The sequence below is a fragment of the Cricetulus griseus genome, chromosome 4, assembly GCF_003668045.3.
Source record: "Cricetulus griseus strain 17A/GY chromosome 4, alternate assembly CriGri-PICRH-1.0, whole genome shotgun sequence".
NCBI classification, from domain to species: Eukaryota; Metazoa; Chordata; class Mammalia; order Rodentia; family Cricetidae; genus Cricetulus; species Cricetulus griseus.
Window position 1 is genome coordinate 166176597 of NC_048597.1, and position 19129 is coordinate 166195725.

The 19129-nt window shown below is 47.2% G+C and overlaps 1 protein-coding gene across 9 annotated transcripts in view; it reads right to left on the reverse strand.

The window, feature by feature from the left end:
• The window catches only part of Cib2 (calcium and integrin binding family member 2), an 18589-nt gene extending 7950 nt beyond the window's left edge, over positions 1-10639 (reverse strand). The window contains exons 1-4 of one of the 9 annotated variants that reach the window (XM_027415064.2): positions 10372-10638; positions 4854-4888; positions 3084-3274; positions 2513-2634 (exon numbers count right to left, since the gene is read on the reverse strand). In XM_027415064.2, the coding sequence (XP_027270865.1) occupies positions 2513-2514 (2 nt within the window). In that variant the 5' untranslated portion in view covers positions 2515-2634; positions 3084-3274; positions 4854-4888; positions 10372-10638. Of the gene's footprint in view, positions 1-1379; positions 1487-2505; positions 2635-3083; positions 3395-4849; positions 4889-10371 lie in introns of those variants that run through there. The other 8 variants (XM_027415063.2, XM_027415066.2, XM_035443705.1 and 5 more) reach the window with 8 other exon arrangements.
• Between the last annotated feature and the right edge of the window lie 8490 nt (positions 10640-19129).

Here is a 19129-nt window from a genome sequence, read left to right on the forward strand (position 1 = left end):
GAGAGGAGAGGAGAGGAGAGGAGAGGAGAGGAGAGGAGGAAGGAGTCTGGGACTGGAGAGATGGCTCAGAGGTTAAGAGCACTGATTGCTCTTCCAGAGGTCCTGAGTTCAATCCCCAGCAACCACATGGTGGCTCACAACCATCTCTAGTGGGATCTGATGCCCTCTTCTGGCCTGCGGGGATACATGCAGACAGAACACTGTATACATAAAAAATAAAAAAATAAATAAATAAATCTTAAAAAAAAAAAAGGTCAGACATGTTGACCAAAACAAAAAAAGAAAAAAAAAAATGGGCTTTGGTTTTAGAAAATCTTAACATTTTATTTATTTAAGTTTTTAAAGAGTTGTTTATTCTATCTCATATGCATGAGTGTTTTGCCTGTATTTATATATGTGCATCACATACACACTTGGGGACATTTGTGAGCCACCATGAGGGTACTGGAAACTGGGTCTTCTATCAGAACAGCAAGTGCTCTTAACCTCTGAGGCATGTCTCCATTCCTGGCATATACACTTTTAATCCCAGTAGGAGATTAGGAGAGTAGGAGAGTAGGAGAGTAGGAGACAGGCAGATCGATGAGGACTGGCCAGCTCCAGGCCAATGAGAAACTGTCTCAGAACAAAGGTAGATGTGTTTGAAGAATAACATCTGAGGTCATTTCTGGCCTCCACTGCATGCACACACAGATGCACACACAGACACACCCACACATACATGCACACCGTTGCAGCTGGGTGGTGGTGGCACATACCTTTAATGCCAGCACTCAGGAGTCAGAGGCAAGCAGATATCTGAATTTGAGGCCAGCCTGGTCTACAGAGTGAGTTCCAGGACAGCCAGGGCTACACAGAGAAATTTTGTCTAAGAAAACACACACACAAAACTCATGTCCACCCATGCACACTCAAGTACACATACACACATAAACCACTTAGAGTCAAACTGTAGCTATTTCTACTCTCTGGTTTGCCTGCCAGAGACTCCCCAGAAGAGGTGAGCGTGGGATCAGGCTATGGGTACTCCCGAAGGGTGGAGATGCATTTCCTGAAATGAAAAGCCAGGTTCTGCCCTGGTATACAGATTTGTTCTAAAACAACAACTAGGGGCTGGAGAGATGACTCTGAGGCCAAGAGGATGTATTGCTCTTTCACAGGATCTGAGTTAGCATCCCAGAGCTCATATGAGCGCTATGACTTCATCTCCCGGGATCTGACACATCTGGCCTCCTCAGGCATACACACATGACATGTACTCTCTTTCTCTCTCACACACACACACATATACATAATCAAAAAATAAAATAAATTGGGGCTGGAGAGATGGCTTGGCAGTTGCTTTTGCAGAGGATCTGGGTTCAGTTCTCAGCACTCACACTAAGGCTCATAACCACCCGTGGTTCCAGCTCCAGGGATCCAATACCCTCTTCTGATGCCTGCAGGCACGAGGCAGGCATGTGGTACACATACATACATGTAGGCAAAACACTCGGTGCACATGAAATAAATCTTTAAAAAAAATAGAAATAAAAGTAAAACAACCAAAATAATGATGCAAAATTTTAAGGAACTCCACATTGAATTTGAAAACCCAAATCACCTTGGGAGGAAAATCATCAAAAGAAAGGAAAAAAGGGAGGAAGGGAGGGGAGGAAGGAAGGAAGGAAGGAAGGAAGAAAGAAAGGAAGGAAGGGAGGGAGAAAGGAAGAGAGGGAGGGAGGGATGGAGGAAGGAAGGAAGAGAAAAGGAAGGAAAGAGAGAGAAAGACTTAAATCTCTGTCACCCCTTCCCCCAATAAAGGGCCCCCATCTAACAGCCAGGACTAGGAATGACAATTTTGCTACTCTGGCTTGGTGAAACCAAATGTGAAAGCCATCTGGGTGATTTTAGAAGTTAACAGAGCCCTTCCTACTAAAGAGGCTAAAGCAGGGGGAGAATTCCAAGTTCGAGGCCAGACTGAGTTATACAGGGTGACCCTGTCTCAAAAACAAAAATCTAACTAACCAACCAAAAACAATGAAAACAAACTCTAAACACTCAAAACCAAAATGATCATAATCATAAAAAGACATAGAAAGAGAGAAGAGGGACAGATCAGGAGAAGGAGAGGAGAGGCAAAGTAAACCCCTCATTCTAGAATCCAAAAGGAAGCACTCAGAATGAAACAATGGCATCTACAAAAGCTCAAAACCAGCCAACCCTACATAGCAAGACTGTCTTGACTTCCTGCCTCCTGCCCTGCCCCCTAAAAAGAAACAGACATTGGTGTCAGACTCAGAGGAGGGTCGAGCCCAAATATTAATGAGACGTAACCATTGATACACAGCATTGGAAGTCATTGGGGGGGGAAGATAGATTCTTCTGAAAAGTCAGAAATTGATAGCCCACGTGAATGCCTGGCTCCCGCGTGGGGTTTTAAATACATTAAATTTTTAGAAAAGAAAGAATTAAATTGAATTTTCAAATTTATTTGCCAACATTTACAAATTGAAAGATGTGTACACTGTACATCTGTTTGCCGATCCTGCTGGGGCTGGGAGCAGCTATTTCTTCAGAAATGATCCGGGGACCGGCCCACTTTCTTTACTCAGGGTGCAGGTTGGCCCCTGCAGGCTGTTAAGTTTCAGAATCCTCATGTATAATAGAAAAAAATAAGAAGTAATTAAAATAGATTACATAAATGTTTAAAAGGTTAAGAAAATAAGCAATAAAGCAATCCCCCTTGGCAGACCCCTTGGGGTGTCAACTGGCAGGCTTGTATTTGACTGGGGGCACAGGGGCTTCTGTGTCAACTTGTTCAGGAACACAGTGAAACTGAGGACAAGGGAAGTCTAAGCTCTGACCCACAGGAAGCATGGAGGCTGAAAGGTGTGTGAGGATTGGTGGGGTGAGCTGCCCACTCACGTTGGTGCTGGGATGGAAGAGCTGTGGCCAGAGAGTAATGCGATCTACTGGGGTTGTTGGTAGGGGGAGCAGCTGAGCCGGGGATCATGGTTATCTGTGATCTAAACCACTGACAGAAGAGCCTCCCGCTCAAGTTTCCTCCCTGCCATCTGGTCAGTACTCAGGGTTCAGCTTACCAAGGAGTCAGGCAGCCAAAGGATGGAGAAGAGGAGGCTGAATCAAAGCACAGGGAGGGCAGGCAGGCCAGTGGAGGCAGGGTCTGGGTGGCCTGGCTCTGCCACTGAACTGCTGTACAGGGCTGGGTGGTCTTTGCTCTCTCTAGATCTCACTGGGATGCGAGCAGTGGAGAGAGGCTGGCTTGGTAGGGCTGTGGGGGTTAGTGACATGGAGGTGACACTCCGAAACAAGACAGGCAACCGCTCAAGCAGGGTGTCCAGCTGCCTGGGAGGTTCCTTCGCCCATGAGGGCACCTGACATTTGCTGTTTTCTTTAGTGTGGAGAAAAAAAAAAAAAAAAAAGCCAGGGTTGTGGGAAGTCAGGAAACTTTGCCCAAGAGCCCTTCATTTGCCAATGAGTCAGAGAAAACCCCATGTGCCTGTCAGACCAGCTCTTTTGATATTCTTCCCCAACACCTTGTTAATCTTAATAGGATTAGTACCTGGAAGGGGTGAGAAGCAGAGTAGGCCTGTGTCTTGGTCTCTGCATTTTGCCAGCCTGGACCATCCTCCTGTGGCCACTCCTCCTTCCCTGACCACTCCTTATACACTCACTAATGGCTAACAGGCACTATGCCCAGGTGCCAGACACAGGTAGGGACATCAACTCTGGAAGGCCAGAGTCAGCCCAGAAACCCTCACGAAGGACACATTACTCAGGTCAGGTTAGTCCCAGTGGTCAGATGGCACACCTTTGATTACTGCCCCTTAGAGTGGTACCAGCACCCCCAGAAAGTGAGGTTCCAGAGGGCCAAACCTCTCTGAGGCCATAGAACTCTAGTGCTGTGGATGTACGAGGGCAGCCCAGGGCTGAGACCAAGTCTGGGGGGCTCTGACCCGCCCCTCAAGAAGTGAAAATAGTGTATCCTCTGCCTACTCAAGTAACAAGACAGAATGGCAGGCTAAGAGAGGAACACTGTCATACAGAGTGGTCAGGGTAGTGACAAGCGACAACACAGCTCTCTGGGGAGGCTGCACCAGGCTATAGCCCCAGCCTGAGCATCGATCTCCAGGGAAACTGATCCTGAGACTTTGCTGGCTTTTAGTGACATTGGATAGCCTAGGTAGATGGGGCCAGCAAGGGCTGCAGGTTTCCTAGCATCCTGTAATGCCTGTTCACTGGGCTGAGACTGCCAACACTGCTGTCTCTCCTGTTCAGGGCCCCTCCTTAACCCACAAGGATGGGGGCTGTCCTGGAGACCCCTGGTAAACAGCTCAGGGGTGACGGGCATGTCTTTGGCTTCTGGACATCCCAGGAGAGACATTGAGGCCAAAGGAGTAATAGAGCCCCCAGCTTAAAAGACAGGTGTCCCTACAGAAGCAGGCCCCAAAAGGGGAAAAAAAAATAGCCTGGGTCCTGGAATTAGAAGGCCACATCTCTAGACCCTGGCTTTGTGACTTGGGACAAGTTTCAAACTCCCATGGTAAAGGGGGTTAGCAGGATTCTCTTGTTACAAAGTCCCAGTGAGGACTGAATGAGACTGTGCCTCAAACCCTTTATCTATCTCTGAGTCAGAATGTAGTAGGTGGCCCATTCTCCAAAGAGGACAAGTGCCCAGAAGCAGTGACACCTTTTTCAACCTATACTGCGTGCCTGAGGCCCACCTGAACTTGGGTCCCACAGTCTTCCTCAGCTCCAGCCCAGCCAGGCTCCATGGGGTCCCTAGCCCCACCCCTACCACAGCCCAAAGCCCCACCCCCACCCAGAGATGTAGAGGAGAGGCCACTTACTTGAGGATGTCCTTCTTATTGAAAAACGTGCAGTCCTGTGGAGGGAAAACATACATGGTGAACCCCATCCAACAGCCCTGGACCCAAGGCAGAAGAGTGTGTCTCCTAGGCCTCCCCAGTCCTCCCCAGGGGTGACAGCCAATTCTAGTAGGTCCAGAAGATGCCTCAGAAGCTCTTGATCCACCCCTGTGCCACCACCAACTGGGCCCAGGATAGCAATCCATAGGTGGGGTAGGGCTGGGTGGCACATTTGGGGGTACTTGGCAAAGAGGAACGTAGAGTCACGGGTGGCCACAGTAGATTTGACAGTCAGAGGATTACACTGTGGGTGACCAGGGAGGTAGCAAAGAGAGGGTTCTAGAGACCTCTCAAGAGTGGATCAACAGGATGCCTTGGCACACCACCATTGGCACTGAGAACAGGGCCTCATGTGGGGAGGCAGTATAAAGTGGATGTCCCGGGTGGCCATGAACAGCAGTCCTGAGTTTGGTGACTTACAGTTCCGGGTATACGATCTGCGGCCTTGGGCTGAAGGAACAAGGGATATCACACTAAGGAGGCATTAGAGAGGTGGAGGCCCCGAGGTGTGAGGGGTAGACCCCAGAAGAGAAGGATGGGATGGTAGCATCTGGACTCTTTAAGGACCTTTCTGTCTGGATGAGAGTCTTACATGATGGTTACCATGCCAGGCCTAGGTGAGAGGAAATGAAAATGACCCAACAGGCCTTAAAATGCCCACCAACGCAGGGCTTTTTCATTTATCTCCTGCTGTTTGGCTCCTCTGCCTTTGCCCACTGTTGTAGCATGAAAGAAGAAGGCCTCAGGCTCAGCAGAGCCCAGAGCCCACAGGGCCTCCTGGGGCCTTATGCTAAGCAGAGCTGTACTGATGAGGGGGCGAATGGACACAGCCCAGGCGTACTGACAGCCAGGCTGGCTCTGGAAGACCTGGAGCTGCTAGACACCAGGCCGGCTGGATTGTACACTGAGGTGGGCCAGAGAGGATGCTCACACTATGTGTACGACAGCTGGGTTTTTCCTTGCTGCCTCTGTATAGGCAAAAGGGAAGGTGGGTGGAATTTCCCATGAAGCCCAGGCTTACTATGTCACCTGCTGTCTAGGAGACAGATGAAGGACTCCATGCTGCTGTGCCCATCTTGGAAACTCGGGGACTTCCCTTGGAGGGCTCAACTTTGCTTTTGGCAATGGCCCCTCAGTAGGATTCAAGAAAGGCTCAGGCTGGGAAGCAGCAGCCCCATCCCCACCCAGTGCAGACAGAAAACTCCCTGTCTAGCAGGGTTAACTCAGGCAGGCTGAGGGCTCATGGGCTGGTCCCTCAGCTGTTCTATGAGACCAAGAGCAGGCAGCACAGACAGCCTCACTGAGCCTTCAGGTACAGATTCCCTATCTAGAGGGTTAGCTCTGCCATCTGAAAGGACCAGAGCTCTGCTAACTAACCTGTAAGGGGTGTCACAGAACTGGAAAAATTAGGGAGAGGGAGTCCTGGCCCCAGTCTCTGCTCCTCCTACATATACCCCAAGTTAGAAAGAAAATATACAAGACCCCTACTGCGGGCAAATGGTTTCCCACATATCCTGATCACCTTAGCACAACTAGATTCACTTTCCTGGCACTGATCTTCAAGGAACAGTGCCCAAGCCATAGCAGCAACCTCCTGAGAATGTGAGTGATAAAACAAAATGAACCAAAACAACAACAAAAAAGTGGGTGGTAACGTGTACTTTAAAAACTCTCCTGTGGTGCTGATCCTACCAACAAGAGAACTCTACCACAACAGTGCTGCCTGGGAGCAGTTTAAAATACCTGGACCTCGACACCCCTCACACCAATGAAATGGGAAATGAGAAATCCCTGGGTCCTCCCAGGCATCAGTGACCTTCAAAGCCACTCAGTCCTTCCAAACAGTCCTGTAATCCTGACTAGAAGGCTAGGGAAGGAGGATCACAAGTTCAAGTTGTGACATGTGACAGCATGGGACAACTTAGTGAGGTACTGTCTAAATGTGTTAAAAATGAAGAGAAGACTAGGGGTGGGGTATAGGGCAATGATAGAGTGCCTAGCATACAGAAAGCCTTAGGTTCAATCGCACCCCCACCCCCAATCCCCGCCCCGGCTCTTCATCCCCAGTCACTCAGTGATTCTAAAGTGTAGTCCAGGCTGAGAACCACCTCACAGCCAGTACACAGTTGCCAGGTACCTCGCACAAGGGACTCTAAATTGTCAAATTCATGTCATCTTCAGCACCACCCTGGAACAGTCATTATCTCCCTATTTTACAAATGTGAAAACTGTGTCCCAGGGGCCTAGACTGGGATAACAGGAGTCTTAGGATTCTGGAAGCATCAAACATGCCAGGCTGGGATCTTCTAGTTACTAGTAGAAGCCTGGAGGTCATTTCCATCAAGACTCAATTCTTCCACAGGTATGTGCCACCTATTCCCCATCATCTCCAACTCTTCCAACCCCTTCCTCTCCCTCTCTATCAAGAGCTCTGTCTGGCATCTGCTTCCTATCTACCCGGCCTGCCTATGGCAGTGGTAAAGAGCCAAGCCCACTATCTGTCCCATCTGAAGGAGAGGTGGCTCCTCTCTGGCTCTGCCAACCCAGCCTAGGATTGGACCCACTAATCACCATGCAGCTGGAGGTCAGGCTCCAGAATGGCCTTAGCTGATCCGCATGACACCCTATGACATCAGCATGGCTGGATTAGTAAGGATTCCCACCATAGAAGTGGGAACCTAGGCCCAGAAGCGAATACTAACCTGTTAACTCCCACAGTGGCAACTGCACAACTACAACTTGAACCCAGGACTTCAGAATCCCATATAGATCTTTGCCCCTCTTAGAACTGTATGTCATTTAATCCCAGCACTCGGGAGGCAGAGGCAGGAGGATCTCTGTGAGTTTGAAGCCAGCCTGGTCTACAAGAGCTAGTTCCAGGTCAGCCTCCAAAGCCACAGAGAAACCCTGTCTCGGAAAAATAAAAAAACAACTGTATGTTATATTTGTGTTTGTTTATTCTTTCCTTCATTTGTTCCTTCCTTCCTCATGCCTCATCTATGCCTAGACAAGGGTTCAGGGAAGAGAGGAGTGTAGACAACAACATTACCCAGGAGGAATCATTTAGTGACCAGATGAAGGACTGGAGAGACATCTGTGTCATGAGTCCCAGGTGAATGGACCAGGGTGAGATCAGAATCTTTCCTGAAGATGTGAGGCCTAGGCAGACTGTTGGTGAGGGGCTAAGACAATACCACCAGCTTGACTAGAAGCCCTGCAAAGTGCCTGGGGCTTCAAGTAAAAAATGAGGTTGGAGAGCAACTGAATCCAGACCAGGCTAGGCTGAGCCCTGCTCCAACTCTGTTCAGTCATCCAAAGTCGCTAGAATTACCTGGAGAGAAGGCAGCTGTACCTACGCTTTAGAAAGTTCCCTGCTAGAGCTGGGCATAGTGTTTATGCTTGCACATTCATCCAGGTCCAACGGATGGCTTTTTAGTGTTTCCTATAGAGGTCTGGCTAGTACACAGCAATCCAACTCTATCAATAATTTTCATAGTGAGGCATATGCTGTCTCTTGAAAGAAATATGAAGGAAGGAGGGAGAAGGAAGTGGGGGATGACGGAAAGAGAGAAAGAGAAGAGTTATAAAAGAAAGACTACAAGGATTGTGGCTGGAGTCTAGGACCCAAGGCAGGGGAGGCAGCTTCAGTAAAGATCTCTGGTGGTGCACGCCTTTAATCCCAGCACTCGGGAGGCAGAGGCAGGCCGATATCTGTGAGTTCAAGGCAAGCCTGGTCTCCAGAGTGAGTGCCAGGACAGGCTCCAAAGCTACACAGAGAAACCCTGTCTCGAAAAACCAAAAAAAAAAAAAAAAGAAAGAAAGAAAGAAAGAAAAAAAGAAAAAAATCTCTGTCCCCAGGAGACTTTGGAGGACAGGCCAGGGTCTAGTTCTTGGGATGGAGGAGGGGGTCTCAAAGTGAGATGCAAAGAGTAGGCTGAGTCATAGGGCTTGTTCTTAATTGAAAACACAGGCTGAAGGACAGCAAAGAGCTGGAGTGGCTGAAGGAGAGCAGTGGGTTCTGGGAGGGCAGTGGGCTCCACATGTGTTGGGGGAGGATGGGTGTGCCATACACATAAGGGGCCTGGGCAGTAGCCTAAACTCTGGGACTTGGTAGTGTCTGAAGAGCAGAGAGTGGGGCATCCTGCCTGGGAAAGGGAAGTTCCAGGAAACATAGGTTACTTGGAAGAGGGAATGTAACTCCGCTGCCCGGACCCAGCCCTTGTCGGCTATGCTAGAGAGCCAGAGGGAAGCAGATGTGGGGCTCTCGTGTTTCGTGGCTCTGGTTTCTCTGGCAGGGTCTCACTGGGCCCTGGCAAAGGATCAGAACTCAACACTGGGACTGGGTCTGACTACTAACCCAATGGCTCCCCACTGTCACCAGGCCACTCTTGTCTTCTGGGTTTGGGCTGCTTGCCCGCACCTGCCTTCACCTAGAATGCCTCCTAGAACTTACTGGGCAAAAATTTCATTTCCTAAGGCCCCGTGCAAGCTCTGCACTATTCCTGAACCTTCCAGTCAAAGCAAAAGTTCCCTTCATATTTGTCTTCCCCTGTCCACTAGGGCTCTTAAGTACATATTCTATCACTTGGGTCACACTGGAGGTAAGGTCTTCTTGCTAATTGAATATTCATGACGATTACAGACATCCAATGTAGGAATACCCGCAAGGAAACAGCCCTACCCAATCTGTTTAGAGGAGACAGAGAAGAGTCTTCACCGTGGGGCCTTGAAAGATGGAAGGGACTACTTAGAGACATGAGAAAGGCATCTCATGAGCAGGAAAATGCCTGAACCTGGCCAGTGGGGAAACTGACTAAGGCGGATGGAGTACAGGATTTAAGATGTAGACACCTGGGGTGACTACCGCAGGCACTGATGTGGTGAGCCAGGCAGCTGGGCAAGACTCTGGGCCAGCCAGGGAATAAGCTTTCCTCCTATACCCAAAGAAAAGTTTTCACATGGCTGGGGGCTTTGGGATCCCTGATATGAATTGCTAGCTCTGAACCTGGAAGAATCTGGGGTGAGAGTGGCTACTGGGAGCACAAAGTAAGTTGAGAGATGCGGCTATGTTGTTTCCATGCTACAGCCATAGAGAAACCCCAACAGATAAACAACACACCCCAACCTGTAACTGCATTTGGAGCCTCTTGTCCTTTACCTACTCTAAGACCTGACTGGGAGGAATCGCTGGGGTGCAGCCTGAGAAGGCAGAAAAGAAGGTTAACGAGGGAAAGAAGGGGAGTGAGGCGCATCCTCTAATTGGAATGCTCTTATTCCCCGGCCTGGGAAACTGAGGCTCATCTAGGGGAAGCCATCCACCCAAGGTGACGCTGCGCGCTGAAAGCAGCGGCACGGTTTGAACCTCAGTGACTCTGCTTTCGCGAGGCCTCGGAAAAAGGCAGAGGGGAGGACTACAGGGGCCGCAGCGCGCGGGGTTCACCTGGTAGTTGTCCAGCTGCTCTTCAGTGAAGATGGTCTGCTTGTTCCCCATGGTGGCCGCGGCGTTATCGGTGGCCGCGGCGTTATCGGTGGCCGCGGCGTCTTCTCTCGCCCTTTTGAGTGCAGCTTCCCATCGGTGGCTTCAGGAGCCCGGAGCCCGGTGCCCGCGGCCCTTGCCAGCCTGGCGGCGGGCAGCGACGCCAGCCTAGCCGGGCCCGCTGGGCTCCGTCGGGCAGCTCGGTGGGAGGGACGCTGGGGCCGGGAGGCGAAGGCGGGGCCTGGGCGGGGCGAGGGCGGGCCTGAGGCTAGGGCGGGGCCAGAGGCGGGTCTGGGGCGGGGGCGGGACCATAGGCGAGCCTGGGGCGGAGTCGCGCCTGGGAGGAAGGAGGCGGAGCCTTACACTAGTCTAGACTGAGCTGGAAGGTGACTTCTACCCAGGGACAGAAGCTAGCTCAGTCTGTGCTGCTGCAGCCGCAGCGCACTGGGATGACCAAAAGGTGGCCTTGGAGGGCCGCCTGACTCCTGGCCACTGTCTGCGCCTCCCGTCCTACCCAGTACTTTTGACCGGCAGGGTCGTGCTTGAGGTCAATATGGACCGGAAAATCCCATGGAATAGTGTAATAGAACTGGTACAGTCCTGGAGCCTCTGATGCGGTGTGCAGTCCTAAATTGAGAACAAGAGTGTTATTGAGCTTGGTGAGGTCACAACCTACTTCCCAAATCAGGTCCGTCCTCAATAAACCAATTAAAAGAACCAAATTAAAAGTTGAAAGCAGAGGCCGGGCGGTGGTGGCACATGCCTTTGATCCCAGCACTCCGGAGGCAGAGGCAGGTGGATCTCTGTGAGTTCGAGTCCAGTCTGGTCTACAAGAGCTAGTTCCAGGGCAGCCTCCAAAGCTACAGAGAAACCCTGTCTCGAAAAACAAACAAACAAACAAAAAGTTGAAAGTAGAAAAAGGAAAATTTTTTTTCAATGTGGACACATTGGGAAGAGGGACAAAGAGGTCCAGAGAACCCAAGTCTTCCTTTGGAATCCTAAACTGAGATAAAAAATTAAATAGTAGGCCAAGGATATGCACATCTAAGCAGTCTTGGTCAAGGTGTGGTCCTGGCTACCACCACTGACCCAACATTGTTTTAAATCTCTTTCCAGGGGTCAGAGGTAGGTGGATGGCTGTGAGTTCAAGTATGGCCTGGACTACAGCTTAGTGAGTTCTAAGCTAGCCAGGCCTACTCAAAAAGCCAAAAACAGAAAAAGAAAACTAGAAGTCCCATTCCAGGACACAACTTTCCCCCACCCCTTCCCTTGGTGTTGAATTTTCCTTCTCCCAGGATGAGATTTCTGTGGAAATTTCCATTTCTCTGGGGTCCATCGTTTCACAAGTCTGATAGTCAGATTGAGAGACACAGTGTCTCTTTAGAATGCCTTCATTTCTGCCAGGCTGGTTACAAAAGGACTAGATAGGGCCTGCTTCTGCCACCCATGTTGATGTTGAAAAGCCCTTCTTCTTTGCCAGCCCATTTGCAGAGGAGTGGGTCTGAGGCACAGATCTCTTGGGAGGTGGAGATGTAGCTGAGTGGTAGAGTTCTTGCAAAATATTAAGGCAACCTTGGGTTCCATCCACAGCAAGAAAAAGAAGGAAGTGTGGGGGGGGGGGTAGGGTAAAGACTTCAAGTCTGACAAGCACCTGGCATTTGACCCAGAGTGTGTAAGGCCTCTCAGGACCTCTGGGTTCCTCAGTGAGGAGGACAGAGTTTGTCTGGCTTTCTTTGCTACTTGAGAAAATTCAAAGAACTTATGTCCAGAAAAGTGTGACAAAGACCATGATATTTTCTTGGGATTTTCAATAAATTCATTTTAAGAAAAATAAAACCGGGCTGGAGAGATGGCTCAGCAGTTAAGAGCACCGACTGCTCTTCCAGAGGTCCTGAGTTCAATTCCCGGCAACCACATGGTGGCTCACAACCATCCATTATAAGATCTGGTGCCCTCTTCTGGTGTGCAGATATACATGGAAGCAGAATATTGTATACAAATAAACAAAATCTCCGGAGGCAGAGGCAGGTAGATCTGTGAGTTCAAGGCCAGCTTGGTCTACAGAGTCAGTTCCAGGACAGCCACGGCTACATAGTGAAACCTTGTCTCAAAACACTAAATAAATAAATAAATAAATAAATAAGAAAAAAGAAAAAGAACCAAAGGCACAAAGGTGCTGCAGGCCTACAGTCCCAGCTACTTAGAAGGCTAAGGCAAGATGCTTACAAATTCAAAGCCAGCTTGGTCTACTCTGAATCCACGGCCAACTTGAGCAATTTAGGAAGAGCCAGTCTCAAATTTTAAAAAGAGGACTGAGGTGCCATTTGAAGATCATGTGGATAATCCCAGCACTAAAGAGACAGAAGCAGGAGGATTGCCATGAGTTCAAAGCCAGGCTGGTGTACATGGTGAGTTCTAGGGCTGCCAGGGCTACATAAATTAAAATGCTGTCTGAAAATAAATAAATAAAAAAATCAACCAAACAACAACAAAAAGAAAGAAAAAAGGAGGGATATAACTCTGGTGGAGTACTTACCTAGAACATGGAAAGCTAGTCAACCCTGTTGCTACAAGTAGAATGAACACAACTTCTCTTTTAGAGCATCCTTGTCATTTAAAATCTAGGATGCATACATTTGTTTTCATTGAATAAGCATTATTGTGTATATGATGTATTTGTGTGCCAGGCACCCAATTCATTTATGGCCATTATCTCTGTCTCCTAACTTGTAAGAGACCTAAAGCTTGCCTTTTTAGGAAAACAGTCAAGCTGGTGTCCTCCAAATTTAAATTCAATAATGACACTCCTTTCAGGCTTATACTGGTGTGCATCTTGAACAAAGATATTAGGGGTGTCTAAACACTGGGCACTCAAAGCAAAGCCACTCTGATAAGTGCCACCTAGGACAAGTCACTTAAGAGAGTAAACCACTACACGTTAAAGTAGAAGATTATGGGACTAGAAAGAGAGCTCAGCAGTTAAGAGTACTAGTTGCTTTAAGGTGGGCATTGGTGGTGGCACGCCTTTAATCCCAGCACTCGGGAAGCAGAGGCAGGTGGATCTCTGTGAGTTCGAGGCCAACCTTGTCTACAGAGCAAGTTCCAGGACAGGCTCCAAAACAATACAGAGAAACCCTGCTCAAAAAACAAACACAAACAAACAAAGAACTAACTGGATCCTTCCTCATATTATATGGGGAACACCAATAGCTGGAGCCCAAATTCTATACTGATGCAAATAAATCAGAAAAAGGCAGGTTACAAATCAGAAAATTTAAGTAAAGTGACTCAGAGCCCTTATGGTTCTGTCCAAAAGTCAGAATTATATGTTATTCTCATGGTATTAATGAATTTTATGGAAACTCTCAACATCGTTACTCATTTCAAATATGCAGAAAGAGTTGTTTTACTTATTGAAACCACTGAATTTATACCAGATGATACAGAATTGACTTCATTATTTATTCAGTTGCAAGAAATAATCAGGATAGGCATATATATATATATATATATATATATACATATATATATATATAATATATATATATATATATATCCATATCCAATCCCATACCGGTCTGCCAGGCTCTCTAGCACAAGGTAATGATGAAATTGACCAACTATTGATAAGAAATGTGCTGGAGCTGGGTGTTGGTGGCGCATGCCTTTGATCCCAGAACTCTGGAGGCAGAGGCAGGCAGATCCCTGTGAGTTCGAGACCAGCTTGGTCTATAGAGCTAGTTCCAGGACAGCCTCCAAAGCCACAGGGAAACCCTGTCTTGGAAAAAAAATAAAGAAATGTGCTGAAGGCCTCAGAATTTCATAAGAAAACATCATGTCAATAGCAAATGTTTGAAAAAAGACTGTTCCATCACATGGCAACAAGCCAAGGAAATAATAAGGAAATGTGCTACTTGTTCTTTATACAACCAAACTCCACTACAGCAGGAATGAAATCTGGCAGATGGATGTGTTCTGTTTTGTAGAACTTGGAAAATTAAAATATGTACACCACACCATTAATACCTACTCAGGATTTCAATGTGAAACTGCTTTGAGTTCTGAAAAGGCTGATTCTGAAATCACATTTTTCCTATAAGTTATAGCCAGCATGAGTATACCTGTACAAATCAAGACACATGCTCTAAGCATGTGTTTAAGAAAATAAAACAGTTTCTTGCTTATTACAATATAAAGCATATTACAGGTATACCTCACAATCCTACAAACAAGCAGTTATAGAAAGATCAAATGGAACTCTAAAGGATATGCTAAACAAACAGAAAGGAGTAATAAAGACCCCCCAGAAATAGATTGCATAGTGCTTTATTAGCTTTGAATTTTCTGAATGCTAATGAGAAAGGAATGACAGCTGCAGAGAGACATTGGATAATGGAAAAAAAAAAAAAAAACCTGTTGAATTAAATCAGCCTGCATACTTTAAAGATGTGTTGACCTTGAAAGACTCCAGACCCCTAAGAGCTTCAGGATCCCGAGGAGCCCCTGAGACTCAGAAACCAGACCAAGAGTTGCAAAAGCAAGAGTGCTTATTGAACGAATGCGCACTCGGGTGTCAGCAATACCGGGAAAGCTGCATACCCCAGCGTGGGGTGCAAGCTCCTTACATAGGAAAAAAACCGCAGATCAGCATACAGGCAAGGGGCACAAAGTGATTGATTACAAAGTATGATCTCATGTTAGAGTGGTCACCCAGGTGTGACCTGCTTTTCTACAAAGGAAAAACCATAGAATGTACTCTGAAATGTCCCCTATTATCTGTTAGTCAGGTGTGACCCAAAAAGGATTGTTTGTCTGCCCTCGGGTTGGGGCTAATTTCCTTGTCCTGGGCCAAGGCCTGTGGGAAACTTTTTCTCTCAGCAAACTAAAATCTTTCAACCTCAGAATGGAAACCAGGACATGTGTTACGTGGGGAAGGGGTTTTGCTTTTGTTTCCACTGGAGAAGAAAAGTTATGGATACCATCAAAGTTTATAAAGATTAGATTTGAACATCTCTTAATTAGAAGAGATGATAGTTCATAAAATAGGATGGCTGTTCAATCTAAACTAACTTATGCAACTAACAAATGCTTTTCATTGGATCAGATATAACTTGCCATAAGGGAACCTCCCCAAAGTTAGGGTTGGGCAGGGTTCTGTTTTTGTCTTTTCAGGAGCATGAAAGCATCCAACTAAGGAATCTGAAGACCACTGGACAAATGAGACATCTGAAAGAAAAGACAATTCATCCAGAAAAAAAAATGTCCCAAGAAAATGAGTAATTTGGCCTATTAGCACATCACATCTCCAGCAGGATAAAATTTCATAAATATTCCCAAATGTTTGTTTCTACTTTTCTCTACAGACATATAATGTCTTTTTGTAGTCTCACTCCAATTAAAAATTAAAGCTGGCTTTAGAGTTAGAGTGTGGCTCTCTCCCTAAACCCAAGAACGCTTGTTAAAGTAAAATCCAAAATCTCTGTCTCATGTCAGAAGAGCTGCCTGATATGGGATAGAAACAAAACAAAAACTAAGGGACTGTTGTATTGCCACTAATCTCATAATCCTTTGGTTTTATTTTGACTCTGTAAAACTTTTCTTTTTTTTCCCTTTTTTTTTAATTAGAAAGAAAATTATTTTACATGTCAATCCCAGGTCCCTCTCCCTCCCCTCCTCTTCTGCCCCCCCCCAACTAACACCTTACCTATCCCATACCCTTTCTGCTCCCCAGGGAGGGTGAGGCCTTCCATAGGGGGGTCTTCAAAGTCTGTCATATTCTTTGGGATAGGGCCTAGGCCCTTGTGTCTAGGCTCAGGAAGTATCCCTCCATGTGGGATGGGATCCTAAAGTCCATTCCTATGGTAGTGATAAGTACTGATCCACTACAAGAGACCCCATAGATTTCCAAGGTCTCCTCACTGACACCCACATTCAGGGGGTCTGGAACAGCCCCATGCTGGTTTCCCAGCTATCAATCTGGGAACCAAGAGCTCTTCCTTGTTCAGGTCAGCTGTTTCTGTGGGTTTCACCAGCCTGGTATGGACCCCTTTGCTCATCAGTCCTCCTTCTCTGCATCTGGATTTCAGTTCAGTTCAGGGTTAAGCTGTGGGTGTCTGCTTCTACTTCCACCAGCTGCTGGATGAAGGCTATATGGTGGCATATGAATTAGTCATCAATCTCATTATCAGGAGAGGGCATCTAAGGTAGCCTCTCCTCTGTTGCTTAGATTGTTAGTTGGTGTCATCTTTGTAGCTTTCCAGACATTTCCCTAGTGCCTGATTTCTCTTTGAACTTATAATGTCTCCCTCTATTATATTATCTCTTATCTTGCTGTCTTCTGTTCTTCCCCCAACTCAACCTCCCTGTCCCATCATGTCTTCCTCACCCCGCCTTTTCTCCCCTTCTCATTCTCCTAATTCCCTCCCCCTCCCCCTATGCTCTCAATTTGCTCAGGAGATCTTGTCTCTTTCCCCTTCTCCAGGGGACCATGTATGTCTCTCTTAGGGTCCTCCTTGTTTACCAGCCTCTCCAGCAGCCTGGGCTGCAGGCTGGCAATCCTTTACTCTATGTCTAAAATCCACATCTGAGTGAGTACATATAATGCCTGTCTTTTTGTGACTGTGTTACCTCACTCAGAATGGTTTCTTCTAGTTCCATCCATTTGCTTTCCAATTTCAAGATTCCACTGCTTTTTTTCCCCACACTGAGTAGTACTCCATTGTGTAAATGTACCACATTTTCTCCATCCATTCTTCAGTTGAGGGGCATCTAGGTTGTTTCCAGGTTCTGGCTATTACAAATAATGCTGCTATGAACATGGTTGAACAGATGTCCTTGTTGTAGGAATGTGCTTCTTTTGGGTATATGCCTAAGAGTGGAATTGCTGGATCTTGTGGTAGACTGATTCCCATTTTCCTGAGGAATCACCATACAGATTTCCAAAGTGGCTGTACAAGTTTGCACTCCCACCAGCAGTGGAGGAGTGCTCCCCTTTCTCCGCAACCTCTCCAGCATAAACTGTCATTGGTGTTTTTGATTTTAGCCATTCTGACAGGAGTAAGATGGTATCTCAGAGTTGTCTTTTTTTTATTTAAATTCTTTAATTACTACTCATATTTACATATCCACTCCCCCCATTCCCTTGCTCTCCCATCCTCCCATGTTCCCCCCAACCCCCCAACCCATCTTTTCAAAAAAGAAACTCACAAAAATGGTGTGAATATATAAGGTTAAGAGACATAAAAGCTTGAATTATTTATCTAAGAAAATGTTTGAGGTCTAAAAAGGCAGCTTTGGGTTGCTAATACAAGTTAGGATAGAAAGTGAATTAGGTACAAAACTTTGGACTCACCAAGATAGGGCAGATAATGGAGTGTTTTCTCTGAATCTGCCAAATGCAAATGGACTGGGCATTATGAATGTAATTCTTTTTTTATATTTTTTTATCTTTTATATATTTGAATTACAAACAAGATTGAATTACATGGCGATCCCAGTTCCCTTCCCCCCCCTTCCTCTTCTACCACCCCCCCAACTAAAATCCTACCTATCACATATCCTTTCTTCTAATCTACACCTGACTCAAAATTTCTGCTTCCTCATGACCTCTGCATCCTTCCTTTTCTTCCCTTCTCACTCTCATAGCTTCCTCCCCCATCTTCCCATGTTCTCAATTTGCTCAGGAGATGGTAACCCTTTCCCCTTCTCCAGGGGACAAAGTTTGTCTCTTTTAGGGTCTTCCTTGTTTACTAGTTTCTCTGGCAGTGTGGATTGTAGGCTGGTAATCCGTTACTCTATGTCTAAAATCCACATATGAGTGAGTACATATCATGTTTGTCTTTTTGTGATTGGGTTACCTCGAGCAGAATGGTTTCTTCGAGTTCCATCCATTTTCCTGAAAATTTCAAGATTCCATTGTTTTTTTTCTGCTGTAATTGTGTAAATGTACCACATTTTCTCCATCCATTCTTCAGTTGAGGGGCATCTAGGCTGCTTCCAGTTCCTGGCTATTGAAAGACCCCCAAAGAGGTACTTTCGTAGAAGGAGACCCGCACCCAGGAATCAGCGAGACCACAGACTTGGATGCAAAACCGCAAGAGGTTTTATTAGAGACGCGGGTACCCGGGGCGACTTAGCTTCTGTGTGGCTAAGCGCGCCGAGCCAAGGGAAAGGGGTCCTTATATAGGGAAAAAGGCGCAAGCTAGGTGCAGGGATTCTATTGGATAATTCTAATGAGGCATTGTACAGAGCTATTCCCATTGGTCAATGTAAATGAGGCGCTATACAGGGTTATTCAAATGAGGCAAAGTACAGAGTTATTCAAATGAGGTGAAACACAGAGTCTTTCAAATGAGGCGAAATACAGAATCATTTCTATTGGATGGTTCAAATGAGACACAGAGCCATTCCAGATCAGCATATTCTCAAGGTCTGGTGTCTGGTACAACAGACTCAATTCCCCCCCCTCCGCGTCCAGATGGCTGACCTTGGGGGCGGAGACCTTGGGACGGAGTGTTTCTCATCGGGCGGGGGCTCAGGGGCAGGGCTCCAGGCCGGCTCACTTGGTGTTCGTTCTCGTGCCGGCCCACCTGGTGCTCGCCCTCGTGCCGGCCCACCTGGTGCTCGTTCTCGGGCCGGGCGTGCGGCGGGTGGCGGGGGAAGGCCACCGGGGGTGGGGATGGGGAAGCCGCCGACAGGAGGAAGAGGAGACAAACTTGAGAAA